Here is a 20,206-nt window from a genome sequence, read left to right on the forward strand (position 1 = left end):
ATTTTATTCTTTAGTTACTAAAACTGAATAGAACTTCCCACTATCGTACGAATTCGGAGAAAACTTCGGCCAATTATCTCATAACCGCCCAATTAATAAAATAATAAATATAATCATATTATATTCATAACCTATAGTTTGATATCATATATCAACTATAGTGTTTTCTCCTCTACTCGATATAAATCATATTTATATCCAGCTTCCTCCAAAATAATGTATCTCATACATTTAGTCAATCATATCATATATAATTAACCAATTCAATTATATCATATATAATCGAACTCCCTCTTGTCAATTTGAACATTTCAAACTGACCTAAAAATTGATTCTCAACTTTTATCCAAGCTGCCAAAGGGACCTTATGGACCTATGGCTCGAAGCTCCAAGGTAAGTGAATAGCTGACTAAACTCTTTAGCCACAAGATCCACCATTCGTTAACTGCCAGACATTCCACTAAAACACGATAACTGAACTCTTCTTACCATAGATATATTTCTGTGTCCATCAGATATAACCAATCATGAGTACGATAACCCTTCACAAATGCTCGTAAGTAGAGCTGGACCAATTTACTATTTTGCCCCTATAGTTGCATCTCACTCTTTAAGTACTACTGATCCCTCTAAAGAACATACAACATAATCCAACTATGTGTGAACACCTCTTGGGCCATGAGAAGGTGTGTGGCGCCGCATTTTTTAAACCCTAGAATCAGCCCTTAAGGAAGTTATCTATCTACTTACCCCTACTTGAGAAAATGAGCGAATTCCATATTGTGTAGTTAAGTTCCCAACACCTAAATCAGATGAATCCCCAAAGTGAGTCGGCGGCCTGGCCACTCACACCCATGCAGATCAAAGGACCGCCCTCAATGGCAAGAGTTCCAAATTCACTCAGGATTGAGGTCATGTTACCTATGATCATCCTAGTGAAGTGAAGTCTCAGTCATGAATGATGTTATATAATGAGACGTTAATACTTCGTGGTCAGGTCTTATACAAACTCTTTGTATAGGATGCCCCCGCTCGCATGTCCCTTACACGAATAATCAGGATCAAACCATCTTTGATAAGTCATAACACTTGTAACTAATCCACAAAGCGGGCCGCATCCGTAGCGTTACTAGGATAAGGTTTCCCTCCTATATCTATATACTACAAACCATTTTGGTTATCACTTAAGACATGATCTACTTGTATGGCACCATATACATGCTTAAGTTACATAAAGACAACAAGAGATTTTAGTTTATTGGTTTGTGGTAATGCAAATAGAACATTTAGATGAGCAAAATCAAGAAGTGAAGTAAATATCGTATATTATACATCACAAGCGTTTGTACAAACTGTTTACAAACTACAGGACACGAGATTTTAGGGCATCAACCCCAATACAAATCACGTTGCAGTAATGATCCATCATAATATTCGACTGTCTGCAAGAGGGAGTTTCATCCAATTTGGATCTCTTGAGCCTGTTATTATATCTTCTCCACCAAAGGCCTTACAAAAGGCAAACTTCTAGAAAGTTGACTCAAAAGGAAAAAATGAGCAAGTGAAAGATGCAGATGAATGATGGACATTGGTATCTCGTCAGAAGAGCCATAAACAAAGTTTCCTTCAGAAAGAATCTCATTCATTTTGAGAATATAAAAGGAAGAGTAAGCTACAAAGAAGAAAAGCAATAAAGAATGCGAGAAAACTTCGATCAATCATCGAAGAAAATGAAGAGCTTTCTCAACATCGACAATCAATAATCTTGAAAGACTTCTTTCTAAAGAATTTTTTGACTGAAACTATTTTGTGTCATCATCAATACGACTAAAGATAATGACAGTCCTTCAAGTTCTGTAAAAGTAACGACCAAGCTAGAGGAACTACCTTCTTTTAGCATAAATGATTTGTTGTCACTCCCATGGGAGACCAAGAATGCACTTGTTGAAATATTAAAAGATAATGAAATTTCAACTACTTTTGCAACCCAAACAAATACATGTGCTTCATGTTGTATATCAATATCATTCACCGACGAAGATTTATTACTCGGGTCAAACCTTCATCATAAACCCTTATTTGTATTGGGGTATGTTTGAGAGCAAAAAGTTAGTCAAATCCTCATCGATAATAGCTCAACTGTCAACATACTGCCAAAATCAACCATGAATCAATTGGGCATTTCAATGGAAGAGTTGTCAGGTAGTAAACTAGTGATTTAGGTCTTCAATCAAGAAGCACATGGAGTGACAAACACAACTCGTCTAAAAATTACTATAGGGAAATTGCAAGCAAGCACCATATTTCATGTGATCGATGCAAGAACCACTTATCGACTATTGTTAAGATGTCCTTGGATTCACGAAAACATAGTAGTAACCTAATTTAGTTTATGAGACATTATATAATGCATATTCTAATTTTTTAAGAAATGGAGTTTATAACATAATATACTATATTTATAAATGTTTTATTTAAATTTATATAATTTTGCATTTTAAATTTCAAAATCCAGATTCTGGATATAATGAAAACATACAAATGTTGTTTTCATAATTTACACTATTTGGATCACATAATCCAAAAACAGTTTTCAAGAACATAATTCAGATTGTTTATCAAACATATATTCACTGAACTTAGTGAATCTGAAAACATAAAACATAATTCGTGATGGGGGAATTACAAATAATAGAGGAAAATGGAGTGAATATTGAAAAACGAGACACACAAACAATTAGGTTGAGGCACGAATATCTCGCTTTCTTTAAAGAGATTCAAGCTCTCTGCATGTATATTGGATTTCTTTATATCAACCACCGATGAAACAAATATTATATGACTTGTCCCCTCTAGGATACAATAGCCAAATTGAAACGTCGTGTAGCTCAAACTATTCTGCACTGCAACTCAAAACTCCACAACTAAATCACCATTCTTTTTGGCCAATTGCTCTTAAAAGAGCTAATGAAAGAAAGTAAGAGAGAAAGATATAATGAGTATTGGTTGATATGTTTTTGCGAGGAAAGTAAGAGACCTATTTATAGTAAAATTATAGATCTATAATTTATTATATAATAAATAGGTATTTGTTTAACATTAAATCAAATATGTTTTTCTCTTTAAGAATTAAATTTTTTTTCATTATTTCTCCAAAGTGAAACTTCAATTTAGTAAAACTTATCAAATATTTAAAAATATAACAACATTCCTCTACTCATTTTTAAATATTTAAAATAAGTATCAAAATAGAATTGGCCAAAAGAAAGATAATTATACATCATAAAGATGTGATTCTGTATTGAACCTTTACTAGTGAAATGATAATCTCTAATCCAACCTTAGTAGTGGTCTCTGGCTTGAACTATAACGTTAAAGGAGAAATAGGAAACTTATTGCCCACACATAGTCTCCAGGTATTGACATGAGCTTTATTGGTTAGCGCTTTAGGGCCTTGTGTTGATCCCAGTATTTCATGAATGTATTTGAGAATAAGCCCCATATTCTATAGAGAGCGATCCTACTCTTACACTCATATCGGTAAAATCTGTCAAGGGTACTCCTATAATATAACACATCCCACATATAAGAACTACAAATTTTATTAAGGTTTTATTAGAAAAACTCAACCCTCCATATCATTATAGTGTAAGGCACTCACATCATAGGGATGAGTCAATATATAAAGATAGTGTTTTTCTCGGCCACTTTAATATAATTCTTTTTTTCCCCTTTGAATCTAGTTCTCAAGATCTCTAATCACTAGGTGGACATCCTTATATATGGTGCATGATAATTATAAGGGCTTTAATCCCATCCCTCTCAATATATTTCAGACTCTTTTTTTAGTTAAGGCATTTGTTAATGGATCAGCAAGATTATCATAAGATTTAATGCAATTCACATTAATGATTCCATTACTCAAATAAGATCTTACAATGCCATGTTTTCTTCTTACAGGTCTGGATTTACTATTATAAAAAATGATTTCTACTCTACCATTTGTGGTAGTGCTATTACAATGTATCAAGATCGGAGGCACTGGTTTCCCCCACATTGGAATTTTATATAATAAATCTCTTAGCCAATTGGCTTCCTTCACTAGCTGAAGCTAAAGCAATAAGTTTTGCTTCCATAGTGGAATTAACAATAATCATTTGTTTTTTAGATTTCCAACAAATAGCACTACCTCCCAAGGTAAAAATAGTAGATAAAGAATCATCTGACAATGTATTCTAGATAGCATCAAAAAATCCTTCAATAACAATAGGATTTTCTTTATAGAGTAAGTCAAGATCTTTTGTTCCCAATAAATATTTCATAACATGATCAAAGACATATCAATTCTCTTTACCTGGCTTACATGAAAATATGTTAAGAACTCTATTGCATATGCAACGTCAGGTTTAATACAATCAGTTGCATATCGTAGGCTACCAATCACATTAACATACTAAAGGGATCAAATCCCACAGGGGAAGCGAGTGATCGTTTTGCTTCGATTTTGTTTTAAAATTACAACACAGAAAAGAAGAAACACACATTAATATGTAGTAAGTTAAGCATGAAATTAGAGGGAAGAAGAAACATACCTTTGAAGAACCGTTCTTCAAACTTCTCTAAGTCTTCACAATTCCTCAATGAATCGATCTTCCACAAACAATATGAAGACGCCATCATCGAATCTTCTCCAGTATTCTTTGGCAAGGACCAATTTGTATGAACTGACTTTTTGAAAAAGAGAGGGAATATTGTTTTGTGAATGAGGGTTTTCACAAAGAACTCTTCTTTGTCAATTTTTCTTGAGAGAATTGAGAGGGAAAAATTAAAGTTCGTGAGAGAGTGAAAATTACTTCTCTATAATAACCAACATCCCTGAAATAAACTTCCGTATCTCTTAATACTCAAAGTAGAAATCAATTAAAAATAACTTCCACTTTTTTTAATTTTAATTAAAATAAATAAATAATCTAATTAATTATCTCATATTTAATTAAATGTACATTTAAATCATATTCAAATGCACATATCTCTCATAACCTATAGTTTTAATATTGAATCTCATTTATATTTAATAACTTATAATTTTAATATGAATCATATTCAAATAATAAATCTCCTTATTATTTCAAAGTTTAATTTTCGAATCTCGTTCAAAATTAACTTTATATTATAATGTATCTATATACATTATGTTAATGGTAACATATACAATTAAAATTATTCCCTTATTTAATTTAAAAAATTCAAATTCTTTCAAAGTTGCTAATACTAATTCACCAGTTAGGAGTGTTCATGGGATGGATTGAGTTGTTTTGAAGCACTTTTTAAACTCATTCAATCCAAATAATCAATAACTTATAGAAATACAAGTTAAAGCACTTTATTTAGAATAATTACGGAAATTAGAGGAAATGCATTATTTTGAGGTGAAATTCATTTAAATAGATAAGCTTTGTGTTCAACACAATTTACACAACAAAACTTCCTAAAAATTATAAAATATAACATCTTTAAATGCAAGATTTCTAAGAAAATAAGCAAAAAAAAAAAAAAAAAAAAAAAAAAAATCAACCAAAGAAAGAAAAGCTGCAGTTGTGGACACATAAAAAAAGATCAGGTCAAACTTCAACCTTGCATGCAAAAAACCATGTGTTGATCATAAATATGAAGAGTAGAAAACGATAAACGCGTGGATAGTGGATGTCAAATCAAAATGCAAGTTGGTAATCGATTTGAACCAATCGCGCCAAAACCAATGAATATGTGATGCGAGTATTCGATGCAGCAGGGCATGGAATTAAATACAAAGATGCCAGATATTTATTAGAAAGACGCAAAGAAGCTTCCTTGTGATACCTATAAATATCCATTTGAGAATCAATTTAAGTGCAAGACTTTCTTCTAAGAGATTGGCCAGAATTCTGTCCAAAATTTTTCCTATTTCCACCATTGTCTTCAACCTCTCGAACATCTCTTTGGATAATTCTGAGTGAAAACTCAATCTTCTTCTCTGAAAAGGGAGAGAACACCGTCATCTCTGCAGCAACCTCCATCCAAGCCAAAGGAAGCAAGACATTGCAACCGACAATTTGAAACATTTCATCTCTGATTCTTTATTCTATTTTCCTTGTTATTTAAATTTGTATTAAGATATTTGAGATTGAGAAACTTCTATTTCTTAATATAAATAAGATTTCTATCCTATTTCATCCATTCATGTCTTATCTTTCCTCTATCATGTGTAACTAGATTTCTAATGAGTTGAGGAGGTTAAACTAACATTTTCCCAACTTTTGCATAGTTAAAGTTCATCTAGTTTAATGTGTAATTAATAACCTTGCTTAAATTTATCTGAAAAATCGATTTAAGTAAAAATAATCAACTACTCGAGAGAGTAATTGATTGTAGACATCATTAAGCAAAGAAAGAAGTGGCTTTAGAAATAAAGTCAACCTTTTGCCTGAAATTAACTTGAGTATGCATCGCAGAGATAGGGTAAATGTGGCTAAAAAACACTGAAAAGTGAGTTCTTCATTTTATTAGTTAATGGCATGAACGCATAACTTATGCATCATTTAGGACAATGTTAGTAACCCTTCTCAACTTTGTCTTATCAGTTGATATTTCCTTCACTTCCACGTGCATTGCTTAATTGTGTTTGTATTTGTCATCATCATCCTCATTTCTATCATTCTATGCATTATAACACACTCGACGCATCATCACTCATTATCATTTGTAATCAACCCATTACTTTAGCTGTATAAAACTAATTAAGAATTTATCGCGTTAAAATCATTCATCAAGCACAAACACATTTTTAGTCTATAGTCCTCGTGTTCGACCCTAGACTCACCAGAAACTCTATTTGAACTTATACTTGGATCAAAGTAGAGAAAACATTGTGTTTAACATATATCATTCGTTGTATTTAACAACTATGGCACGTCATAAGGCATTTATTGAATTGTTAACAATCACTAAATTCACCAACCATTTTCAATATAACAATAACCCTTTTTGTACAATGAATCAACTCAATCCAACCATAAAACATATAGGTTAGGTTGGTTCAGGTTACTCGAATAATTTATTTGAAATTTTATTCTAGAAACAAGTAAAATTCTAATATGTAAAAACTTTATTTCATTAATCTCATATATTGAATTAAGATCAAGAAGTCAATCTCAATTTATTTTTGATTTTTTTTTTCTTTCCAAAGTGCTAAAAAAGATTTTTAGGACTTGTTTAAGAATAAATTGTCTAAGAAAATAATTAAATTAAAAATAAATATATATGTATATATAATTGTATCATAATTAAAAGACACACATATATATATATATTTCAAATTAATAATAAATTTGGGTTGGGTTATTTTAGGGGAACTCATGAACCAATCTAACCCATAAAAATTTAATTTATTTGACCCCAGCTCAATCTAAATAAGTTTATAATCCAACAAAAAATCACGCGAGTTGGGTTGGGTTGATTAGGTTTTTCAAGTCATCGGATTTTTTAAATACCCCTAATACTAGTTGAGCTATTCTCGTGTTGTAAACAAACGCGAAAGTTAAGGAGACTGTCTTGATATCAGAATAATTACATAGAGGGTCCCAAAGGAAAAGTAGCCCTAAGTTTCAAAACAAATAAATTTTGACATTCTGATGATGTCATCATCATGTGAAATTACCACTTTAAACCTTCTTCCTTCTTCTTTTGCACCATTTTTTCTTTCCCCCTTTTTTTCTACGTTTTTTCTTCTTTCTTCTTTCTTTTCTTTTTTTGTGTGTTTCTTCTTCTAATTATTCTTTTCTTTCATTTTCTTTTTCACATTTCTTATTCCAGGCTTTTACTCCCACCGCAGGAACCCTTTCTTCCGACGATTTCTTCTGTTTACGCTGCTGTCTTTTTATTCTCCTTGAATTAAAGATGTAAGTTGAAACGTGAATCAGAACGAGAAGAAGAAGCGAGAGTGAGACATAGAAACGAGAGGAAAAAGCGAGAGCAAAAATCTAAAGGAAGAAGCGAGAGGAAGAATAAATGAAAAATACCAAAGAAAAATTACAATTGTGCTTGATGAGAAACAAGAAAAATGAATGAGAAACTAGAGAGAGAAGTGAGAAGAATGAGCGAGAAGTGAGAGGAAGAATCTAAACAAAGGAAAAAATCGAAAAAGAAGTTACAATTGTGTCTGATGAGGAAGAAAAGGAAGGAGCGAGAAGCGAGAGGAATGAACGAGAATTCGTTTGAGCGCTAGGTCCTTGCGCATGGTATGGGGACAAGATAATACTTTCACACGCCACTGACATAAGCAAAAAACCATTTCTTGAGCAAATTCGAATATTGGGCCAAATTTCATTTGGGCCCCCTAAAAAGGGACCTTTCATACAAAAACCCTTTGATTTCCTAAATGGAAAAAAAAAGAGAGAGAACATTTTGATAACTTAGTGTGTGTTTGGGGCAAAAACTATTATAAGATTATAATAATCAACTCTTGTTACAGTAAATGCTATTTTGTATTATCTAATTAACTACGGTCAACACTACTTCAAAACTCCCGTTTGCTACAGTATTTATTGTTTATTACAGTTTTTACTATTTTACATTTATTATTTTTTTTATTCTTTATTATAATGTTTATTATTTTCTTCTCAAACCAAAGTAGTTTACTCCTTAAACACATACTATTATAATCCAAATTACCTCAAACACAAATTATTATAACCAACTTCTTGTCTCAATCGCTCCGTAGAAGGCTAAAACACTTGGAAACGAAAACTTTGGGACTGATGAGAAAAAAAAAACCTTGTGGGGACTAAATCGTAATTTCAGATAGCAATAATATATAGAACGGTTGGATTATTTGGAGTTGGTCAGTACAAAGAGCAAAGAACCCTAGGCTGCTCGTCCCCTTCTGAAAAACCCTAAACCCGAAGATGGTGAGGATTCTCTTCCTTGGTTTCTCTTTTCCTGGTTTCTGTCCTGTGAATTGTCTTTGAATTATCTGATTTTCTTTATTGGTTTTGTAGCCGTTCAAGAGGTACGTTGAGATCGGGAGGGTCGCCCTCGTCAACTACGGCGAAGACTATGGAAAGCTCGTCGTCATTGTCGACGTCATTGATCAGAATAGAGTACGTTTCTTTGCTATTACTTGTGATTTTGTTCGATGAGTATTATTTTTTAGTTTGAAGTTGTATCCGTTCCCTTGAACATTTGGAAGCTACGGAAACAAGAAGCAGTGTATTTCCCCACTCCTTGGCTATAGATTGATTTCTTCTGAATTTGATGTTTGCGGCATGATCCGACCACATATCTCTTATAAATTCTGTAATTTATTATCTATGAAACCATTCTATAGCTTCAAGTTTGAAGTGATGACTGTTAAAATGATCTACGGCCTTCAATATTTAACTTCACGTCCATTTAAGTTCACGTTCATCGAGTAGGTCATTGGGTAGCTATCATTGATTTGTTGAGGATCCAAATTATAACTGATAAATGGTTACCTTGAAGGTTTGAACTGTTTCCTCTGTCTGATTCTCCATCACCCCGAAGGGATATTTGGCTGATAGCTTGAATTTATGGTTGAGATGATTTTTAGTTGTTTTTAGGACTTCCCTTGAGTTTACAAATGCAGATATATGGCCCATTGATTGTTTATAGACCTAAGTTCTTTTCTCTTGGGAAGTGTTACTATTTTTCTCCCCCAAGTTCCTAACTGAATGTGATCATACAATATCCAACTGTCTCTCTTTTGAAAAAAAGAAAGGGTTTAAATGGAATCTTCATATGTATCTGTTTTTTGTTGACATTTCCTGGTGACGAAGTTTTAGTTTCAATATTTAATTAGTTTCTACCAACGAGTATAGATTTGTGCTTTAGACTTGAGGCATCTCTACCTCCTTAAGAGGCTGGAGGTGCGAATTTTCCCCTTCCATCTGGTGTATCATTCTCACAAAAAGCTTTAATTAGCTGTTTACTCTTTTTTTATTTTAAAATTAATGCTACTGTATACAGGCTTTGGTGGATGCTCCTGATATGGTCAGGTCTCAAATGAACTTTAAGAGACTGTCTCTTACTGACATTAAAATTGACATTAAGAGGGTTCCCAGGAAGAAGGAACTCATTGAAGCTATGAAGGCTGCTGGTGTGCATTTCAACTTAATTCACTTTTAAATGCCCAACTCCTTTTCTACCCCCTTGCTGTTTTTGTTTGTTTCAAGTTTAACCTGTTGTTTTGATCATGTTGTTAGATGTTCAGAAAAAGTGGGAGGATAGCTCTTGGGGGAGAAAACTGCTTGTCAGAAAAAGGAGGGCATCCCTGAATGATTTTGATAGGTTCAAGCTAATGTTGGCCAAGATAAAGGTCAGTGATTTGTGATGCAGTCTGTACTTCCTATCATGTTACCTTTTTCGTACCCATCAGTGCGTGTAAGAGTTTCAACCTCTTATGGATGTCCATTGAAGTTTGACTATATCATTTGGAACAAACTTTTATTGTTTTATTGTTTCTCTTGCGTGCTCGATTTGTGGCAACTCATTGCTTACGATGGAGATTATCTTTTTTGCAGAGAGCTGGATTGGTCAGGCAAGAGCTTGCAAAGCTGAAAAAGAGTGAATCTTAGAAAGTGCATTTCTTTAACTTCAAATTTTGTTAGAGAACAACTTATCAGGCGTGGTCTGTTGGCCCTATTGTTTCTCAAGCCCTCGAGAGACTGGGGGGTGTATGTGAACTGTGAAGTGCATTGAATTTTGGACATCAAGTGTAGTGAGTTTTTCCCAATGTACCAACATTAATCGAAGTTGATTAAAAATTCATACTTGAATATGCTGGTGTTTTCCTGCTTAAGTGTTAAATCAGATTTTTGAACCACTTGATAAGGTTTTTGTGTTTCCTATTTGCTTTTCTTGGTGTGTTATCAGAAGCATTTCTAAATCCTGCATTATGTGGAGGACTGAGAGCCACAAACTTTGAACAAACATAAACTAGAAATTCGTTGGTATCTTATCCGTACTCGTGGGATTTGATTCAATGGGTGGAAGCACGAAAAGGAAATGAATGTTCTCTTCAACCATTCCTTGGCTTTCAAGGCTATGTTTGAGGGTCAAACCAAAGACAGCTAGTACATTTGAGCTTGTATGTCGATTGAGTTATATTTGTTTTGACAAATAGTTTGTTGTGTGCAATTAAATTTTTATGATGCATGGAACAAAGACCGCCTATAAATGAAGTGACCTTGAATGCAAGTCTACTAATTGGTGTTGTGAAGATTTTTATTAAACAATGCCCACAGATAGATACAATGAAAAAGGAAAAGTCCAAATTGTTTTTCCTTGGTGTTCAACAATTAGATTGACCTTTTGAGGCAAGTTATATATTAGGTGCCGTTTGGGGCCCAAGTTGAGAAGACATATTATGTGGTTGACTTAGATGTCACCGTTTGGACAACCAACATCCCAATTACCCACATCTGATCTCCGCATTTCCTAGGTTTTGTCCATCGATATCGCAACTCATCTTCCCACACTCTTGACATTTTGGTTCTCTCATTTCTCTCTCTTCAAACATTTTTCAGCGATGTATGATCAGTGGGTATTCAACTTTAAGTTTAGTGGGGGCAGTCGTTCTCATATTCTTAGATCTGTTGATTCTTTCGTTCTTTCTTTTCCTCACCCTCTAAAATCGCTTCAATTCCTCATGGTTGGTTCTTCCATACGTATCTTATGATTTCTTATGAAATTTGTTCATATGAGACCGAGAAAGAGAGAGAGAGCGAGAAAGAAAGAATTTGGTCGAGAGAGAGTGAGAAAGAGAGAGAGCGAGAGAAAGAAAGAAAGAAGAGAGAGAGCGAGAGAGAGAGAGAAAGAAAGAGAGAGTGAAATTCCTGAAAATAAATTAATGGGAGGTTGATTTCCTTTTTCATCATTGTTCTCATTTAATTGATGTAATGTTGAACTACTTCTATTACTCTCCATTATTACGGTGGGTGAAGAAAGAGAGAGAGTGAAATTCATGAAAATAATAATAGGAGGTTGGTTCCTTTTTCATCATTGTTCTCATTTAATTGATGTAATGTTGAACTACTTCTATTACTCTCCATTATTACGGTGGGTGAACAACCACCCATTTTCTTTGATGAGAAGTTTGGAATGAATAATATAAAATTGAACTGTATACCATATCTTGAGATTGGAAAGAATAAAAAAAAAATACAATCAATGTCTTATTCCAAATAGAATGGTTACAATAATTAGATTATAAGATTAAAAAAGAAAAAAAAAGTGTTCATACAGGCTGTTCACACGAGATTTCAAGAGAAGTTGAACTTGAGTTGGTGATATTGAAGTTGATTTGATGCTGGTTCGATCTCTAATACTTTGTCTGTATTTATAGGACTCTCTGATGGGCTTTAAGGGCTTGGGCCTGTATAGTCCATGGATTTGGGTTTGGTTGGTCCATGGGCATGACCTTTGGGCCCAATTAATTGGATTTAGACCTGATTTGACATTTGGGTCAAATTCAACCTATTTTTGGGCTTAGTTGGACTTTGACCAAAATAATAATATCAAATTGGACCAAATTAATCTTATCTGATTCAACGGTCATGATAACATGGCATCACCGAAATTTGTCTTCAACTTCAATTTGGGACGTATGTCAATTTCTAATTTGGACCTAAATTTAATGACTTTAAAATTTTGTCATTAATTTAGTAAATGACGTAACAACTTGTGATTGGTCTAAAATTTCTCATTCAACACAATCAAATATTATAGAGTACAAAAACTGAATCAGATAACATTGACATAACAATTCTGTACACCCAAACATAACAACTCTGCATACTTAGAACTTTCCACATCCTATATCATCTCAGCACCCCAAACAACCACTTAGAGTCTTGGGGTATATTTGGAATGTATTTTCAAGTGTTTAATTTAAAGAAGAAGTTAAGTTTGAAAAAAAATTTTTGGAGTATTTGGCAATCATTCAAAATAACTTTTGACGTACGTTTTCAACAATTTTTGTAAAAAATGTTTAAATAAAAATGAGTTTCGTCAAAAACATTTTTTTCGAGTGAATAAATGTAAATAAATAGTGCATTTTGAAATTAAATACAAATTTTGTTAATTTTTTTTTGTGAAAGAAATACATATATTTTTAATTAATGACTTAAAAGATTATATGATTTAAATAAAAATCTTATTATATAATTAAATGAATCTATTCATATTTTTCTTTGGGTCATATTTAATTAAATCAATAAAAATGATTTATTGCCACAATTTTAACTTTTCATTTTTCAATATGAGCTAAAATTAACAAAGAGATGAAACAAACAACAATATTTTATGTTGAACTATATATATTACTATTAGATCAAAAGAATTATATACTCGAGAACTAAACAAAAATTAGATTAAATATAATATTTCATGTTATAAACTCAATGAAAGAGTTAAATAACATGCACCGGAAGTATCCAAGATCCATAAGCATTCAAATTCACTAATTTTGGTAGAAACTAAAGCATGTTTTTCTAAAAAGAGGGTTTTAAGATCATACTTTCGAAGAATTCTCCAAGATCTTGATTGTACAGCAGCAATCTTCACAAAAGATCATCGTCAACCACTTCAAGGTCTTCCCCACTATCCTTTTGGAACTTTAGACAGAGTTGTGGGACTTAAGAACAGCTTGAACCAATGAAGAACAGTGAAGAACACATAGCAACCCAAATAGAGGAACTCTTTCTTCTCACAGAGATTTTCTCTCAAAAATTCTGTATTAGCTCACTTTAAATCACTCCAAACTTCTTTATTTATTGGCAAAATGGAACACTTCCAAGAAAAAGGGGGTTGGGGGGGGGGAAATAAAAGTCTTTTGGGGGGCCCTACCACCCAACCAGCCTCCTTATTCCAAAGATTGGGGGGGGGGGGGGGGGGGCCCCCTTTGGGCAAAAAAAGTGGGGGCCCCCCTTTTTTTTTTTTTTTTTTTTTCCGCCCCTGGCAAAAAAAAGAAAAAAAGATGGGGGGTGGCGTAGAGGGTATAGGTGGACGCGCGTGCTATGCCCCCCTTTTTTAGGAGGAGGGGGGGGGGGGGGGTAAAAAAAAACTGGGGGGGGGGTTTTTTTTTTTTTTTTTTATTTTTTTGAGAATTTTGGGGAAGAGAAGGAGATGAGGTTTGTGGAGCATTATGAAGATGAAATGGAAAATAGAGATTTTCCATTTTGTTGGCATGCAAAATCGATTTTTCAATTTCCTTTTAAAATCAAAAAAATATTTCAAAACCTTTTTGATTTAATAAACTAAAAAAAATGATTTTCTAACATTAATTTTATCAAATTAATTTAAAATATAATTAATTTAATATCAAATATTAAATTAAATTTTGGCAGAATATCATCTTCATATATTTATATCATATTTAAATATATATTTTCCTGTTTCGTTTAAATTTGAATGTTTCAAATTAATTCTCAAAACTACTCCAAAGCTTATCCATTTACGAGCTAGTAGGTGGACCTCGCGGAGCTACAATCATGGCTTCCAACGATTTAGATTAATCGGCTAAACTCATAAGTCCACGATCTAAATCCCCATTCGTTAACTAATGGGACATTCCACTATAGCCCATAGTTGAACTCCCCTCACTGTAGATATATTATGTCCACTTAATAACCACAGTCAGTAAGTTGATCATTCACAGGTTATTCGTAATCACAACTAGGTCAAAAATACCGTTTTACCCTTGTGAATACATCTTGTTCCTTAAATTTCTACTCGTGGGATCCGAGCGGTCCGGGGGGGACCACCTCGGCGACCGAAGCCCCGGTGAACGGCGGCCGTAACTAGACAGGATTTGAACCCGTGACATTTTGTACCCAAAACAAACGCGCTACCATTAAGAATTGTTTGCCCCTACTTGCTGCATCAAAAACTAATCCTCTAATGAACAATTCTGATTAATAATCTCTATGAATCAAATCTTTTATCTATCATGAGAAGGCGGGGCCCCGATTGTTCAAGACCTAGAATCAGTACTTAAGAGAACGACCTATCTGCTAACCCTAAATAGGGTAGGAGTGAATTCCATCTTGCAAGGCTATGTCCCCAGCTATTCATCCGGTCTTATCCCAAAAATGGTAAGCTTATTGAGCAGTGTTGTTGGACTACTCTCACCGTTTGCAGATCAAAGGATAATCCTGAACAAACAGGAGTTCATAACTAGTTCAGGATTAAAATCGAGTTAACCTAGGTTATATGATAAATGAAATAGTCAGTTTTAATAGTAAACAATCGTTATAAAGAAAAGTGACTATTTTCTTTGTCCAGTCTATATGCAAACTCATTGCATATAATGCCCCACTCACATGTCTCAACATGAACGATTTGTGGATCACATCGTTTGTAGCACCTTATAACTTCTTGTAACAACTACAGAGTGGGCTGCATCCAATAGTGTTACTAGGATGAGATACCCAATTTCATCCATATACTTATTAGACTATTTAGGCTATATACTGTCAACTTGATCCTGTTTATGTCACTACATAAAGTTACAGTATTCAGACCATAGCCAAGGATGCGTTTATTGGATTTTCATAATAAGATGCAAAATCTACAAGTCATTATTATTGATAAATAGAACGCTTAACACGAACTGTGAGTTCTAGGACATTCTCAATAATCTCCCACTTAGACTAAAACTCCAGTGAGAATAAATATATACAATATAATATTGAGATACATAATGGGAAAGATACAATAAACTAGGGTATCTATAATACCGTAGACATTCTCCCACTTGCCTTAGATTACACTATTCGAAGTCCTAGTCCAGCTAGGTGGCCCTCGAAAACTTTAGCCGAGAAGGCCTTGGTGAATGGATCAACAAGGTTGTCTTTAAAGGCTATCTTTGTGACGATCACATCTCCTTTGTGTACGATCTCCCAGATGAGATGGTACTTTCTTACAATGTGTTTTCCACGCTTATGACTCATGGGTTCCTTTGAGTTAGCAACTACACCACTGTTATCACAATACAGGGTGATAGGCAGGTGTATATTTGGAATGACTTCTAAATGAGCTAAGAATTTGCGTAGCCATACTGCTTCCTTAGCAGCTTCGCATGCAGTCACGTATTCCGCTTCCATGGTGGAGTCAGCGATACAACTATGTTTGATGCTTCTCTAAACTATAGCTCCTCCATTAAGAGTGAAAACTGATCTTGAGGTAGATTTCTTGGAATATACGTCAGTCTAAAAATCAGAATTAGTGTATCCTGTAAGGATTAAATCCTTAGGTCCATACAAAAGCATATAGTCCCTCGTTCTCCTTAGATACTTGAGGATATTTTTTACAGCGGTCCAATGATCATGTCCAGGATTGGATTAGAACCTGCTGACGATTTCAACTGCAAAACATATGTCAAGACGTGTACACAACATAGCGTACATCAAACTCCCAACTGCAGATGCATATGGAATTCTGTTCATCTCCTCAACCTCTTGAGGTGTCTTAGGACATTGTTCCTTCGACAAATGAATCCTATGCCTGAAAGGTAATGAACCTTTCTTGGAATTTTGCATATTATACCTTGACAACATCTTGTCAATATAAGATGTCTGAGATAGTGCCAATGTTCTATTCTTTCGGTTTCGAAAGTTCTGTATTCCTAGAACATATTGAGCATCACCCAAATCTTTCATTTGGAACTGTGTTGCTAACCATCTCTTTACGTCAGCAAGAAAATTTGTCTCATTCCCAATGAGCAAGATATCATCGATGTATAGAACTAAGAATGCTACAGTTTTGTTGATTATCTCCTTGTATATACAAGGTTCATCAAGTTCTGTTCAAAGCCATAAGATTTGATCGCAGTATAAAATCTTATATTCCAGGATCTGGACACTTGTTTCAATCCATAAATGGATCGATTAAGCTTATAGACTTTCTGTTCCTGTCATTTTTCAACGAACCCCTCTGGTTGAGACATAAAAAATACTTTCATCAAGATAGTCATTCAAAAAGGCTGTTTTAACGTCCATTTGCCATATTTTATAGTCATAATATGTGGAAATGGCAAGAAGTATTCTTATTGATTTGATCATGGCAACAAGAGAAAAAGTTTCTTCATAATCAACTTCATCTCTTTAGGTAAAACTCTTTGCCACGAGTCTAGTTTTATAGGTCTGTACCTCGCCAGTTTGGTCTTGTTTTCTCTTGTAAATCCATTTACAACTTATAGGTGTAACACCATGTGGTGGATCTACAAGTTCCTAGACTGAGTTGAAGTACATAGACTCCATTTTAACGTCCATGGCTTTTATCTATTGTTCTCTGTTGACATCTTCCATTGCCTTCTTAAAGGTTAATGGATCCTCTAAACCATATATTGTATGATGTTTTGAGTTTCTGTTAAACCCATGTAGTGTTCAGGTTGTTGAATAACCCTCCCACTATGACGAGACATTCTTAACTCTTGGGATGGACGTGACGAGATAATAACCGTTGTTGATGGACCAGCTTGATCGACAACTCTTGTTGATCTTTCTGTAGTATCTTTAGACAGTTCTTGCAATATTAACTTACTGCGAGGTAGATTATTTTTAATATGATCCTCTTCCAAGAACATTGCAATTGTCGATACAAACACTTTATCTTCTCGGGGATCATAAAAGTATCCTCCTTTTGTTTCCATGGGATATCCTACAAATAGGCATAATTTCGAACGTGTTTCAAATTTCTTAGGATTATGTACCAATACGTGTGCCAGACAACTCCAGATACAGAAATGACGTAAACTCGCTTTGCGTCTTTTCCATAATTCATATGGTGTTCTGAAACACTTTTGGATAGAACAACGTTTAGAATATAAATTGCAGTCTGTACTGCATACCCCTAAAAGGATTAAGGTAATTAAGCATAACTCATCATAGATCAAACCATGTCCAACAAGGTTTGATTTCTCCTTTCTACAACACCGTTTTGTTGTGGTGTTCCAGGTGCTGTGAGTTGGGATTGAATTCCATGATCTACTAGATAGTTCTAGAATTGCAAATCCATATACTCACCACCTCGATCAGATCGAAGTGTTTTATTTCTTTTACTTTACTGATTTTCAGTCTCAGCCTTAAATTCTTTGAACTTTTTAAGAGTTTCAAACTTGTGACTGATTAAGTAAATATAGCCATATCGAGAGTAATCGTCAATAAAACTGATGAAGTATCGATATCCTCCTCGAGCTTTAACATTCATCTAACCACATAGGTCTGAATGTATAAGTTCAAGAGGCTCTTTGGCACGAAGACCTTTGTCAGAAAAAGATCTTTTTGTCATTTTTCCCTCAAGACAAGATTCACATGGAGGTAGGGAATTGTCTTCTAACTGATTTAGATGACCATTTTTTTACCAATCTCTCAATCCTATTGAGATTAATGTGACCAAGCCTGAGGTGCCAAAGTTAGGCGTCAGGAGAAATTTTTCGCTTTTTATTATAAGTTTCAGCCATTTTAAACATCTCTATATTTAAAATGCTTTTTGCTTCAGATGGTTGTGATATGTATAAGTTATTTTCAAGTCTAGCAGAACAAATATGAATACCTCTTGAATAAATAAACACTTCATTACATTCAAAAGATACACTGTACATATTCTCTAAAAGATAGGAAATGGGGATCAAATTTCTTTTCATCTTAGGTCTAAAGAACACATTCTTGAGCAAGATAAAAGAATATCTAAAAAACAACTTCACATCTCCCACTGCTTCAGCTGAAATGACTTCACCTGTTCTCACCTTGAAAGTCATCTCAAATTCAGAAAGTCTTCTCCAAGAACTAGTTTCCTGTAGAAAAGTACAAACACGATTAGCAGCGCCTGGATCTAATATCTAGATAAGGTGAGAATTTTTCACTATACATGTTTCAACAACTAGTAAATCATATTTACCTTGTTTAGTCTTTTCTACTTTCTTTTCAGCCAGATATTTCAGGCAATTTCGTTTCCAATGCCTAACCTCTCCACAATGGAAACATTTTCCATTGGGAATTTTGTTTTGTTTTTCTTCGCAGTGGATTTGTTCTTCCCTTCCTTTCTTCTTCATTTGTACGGTTTTATCCTTAGAAGAAGAAGGACCAACTTTCTTATCATTAACAGGTTTTGTACCAGACGTGAACCCCTAGTAAAACTTTTTCGATTTCGAAATAAAATTTATTTCTTTTTCCTTCAGTTTCATCATAGATTGATAAGTTTGCAATTCATTCAACAACGTTGTTAGTTATAAGTGATTTTATTCATGACAACATTTGTCCTGAACGGTAAATAGCTCTCAGGAATAGATTTCAGTATCATGCTCACTTGACTTGTCTCGTCTGTCATAGCCCCGTGAGCCTCCACAATGTTAAAATGGACCATCATGTCGAGAACCTGTTCTCTTATGTTGGTCCCATCTTTCATGCATGTCACATACACATATTTGATGGCTTTATGTCTAACAGACGATGACGATTACCCTAACATCTCCTATAATGATGCCATAATCTCACGAGTTGTGGGCATGACCTCATGTTTCTTGTTGAGTACATCAGATATACTCACAAAGATATAGACCTGGGATTTCTTGTTCACCCTTACCCACCTATCATAGACATACCGAGCATTTCGGGTAGTTGTTGAACTGGGAACTAGAGAACACTCCTCCGTCAACACAAACCTCAAATTGTCTACTACTAATATTGTATTGATATTTGACTTCCAATTCAAATAACCCTCTCCATTAAATTTTTTAGAACAAGCAATTGTATGATTGAGTTCGACATTGCTGAAAAATTTTAAACAAAATCTATTTAAATATGCATCTAAATCCATTTTTAGCAAAACTAATAAAATACCCAATAAATTTTTATTTATTTGCAACGATGCTTAAGTGATTTAGAACAAATGCTACCGTGGGGTAGTCAAGAATTCCTTCACAGAAGTAAGACAGTTCTTGACTAAATATTATTATCCAGAATAACTCATATTCCAATAGTTCTTTTGGTTATCGTTTTCGGTCAAGATCTTTACTAACAGTTAGTAATTCTTATAAGTGTGACCCGCCATTTTCAGATCTTATAGAACGGTATGAATATGCCTCGGAGATAGAAGACAATATCCAAGACAGAACTATAAAACCCTATTCATTTTACTGAAACCTGGGTTG

The 20,206-nt window shown here is 33.9% G+C and overlaps 1 protein-coding gene across 1 annotated transcript; it reads left to right on the forward strand.

Moving 5' to 3' along the window:
• Positions 1-8,859: 8,859 nt before the first annotated feature.
• On the forward strand, positions 8,860-10,904 carry LOC120072714 (60S ribosomal protein L14-2-like). Its single transcript, XM_039025182.1, has 5 exons — positions 8,860-8,945; positions 9,036-9,137; positions 10,024-10,153; positions 10,260-10,372; positions 10,578-10,904. The coding sequence occupies exons 1-5, from the start codon at positions 8,943-8,945 to the stop codon at positions 10,629-10,631; spliced, it is 402 nt and encodes a 133-aa protein (XP_038881110.1). The 5' UTR covers positions 8,860-8,942; the 3' UTR covers positions 10,632-10,904.
• Positions 10,905-20,206: the final 9,302 nt, after the last annotated feature.

Source organism: Benincasa hispida, chromosome 1 (genome assembly GCF_009727055.1).
Source record: "Benincasa hispida cultivar B227 chromosome 1, ASM972705v1, whole genome shotgun sequence".
NCBI lineage: Eukaryota > Viridiplantae > Streptophyta > Magnoliopsida > Cucurbitales > Cucurbitaceae > Benincasa > Benincasa hispida.

Bases quoted from the DNA above. Each gene is read 5' to 3' on its own strand.
- LOC120072714 (XM_039025182.1), top strand. The intron at 9,138-10,023 runs GTACGTTTCTTT...TACTGTATACAG, and splicing joins ACGTCATTGATCAGAATAGA to GCTTTGGTGGATGCTCCTGA. The intron at 10,373-10,577 runs GTCAGTGATTTG...TCTTTTTTGCAG, and splicing joins TAATGTTGGCCAAGATAAAG to AGAGCTGGATTGGTCAGGCA.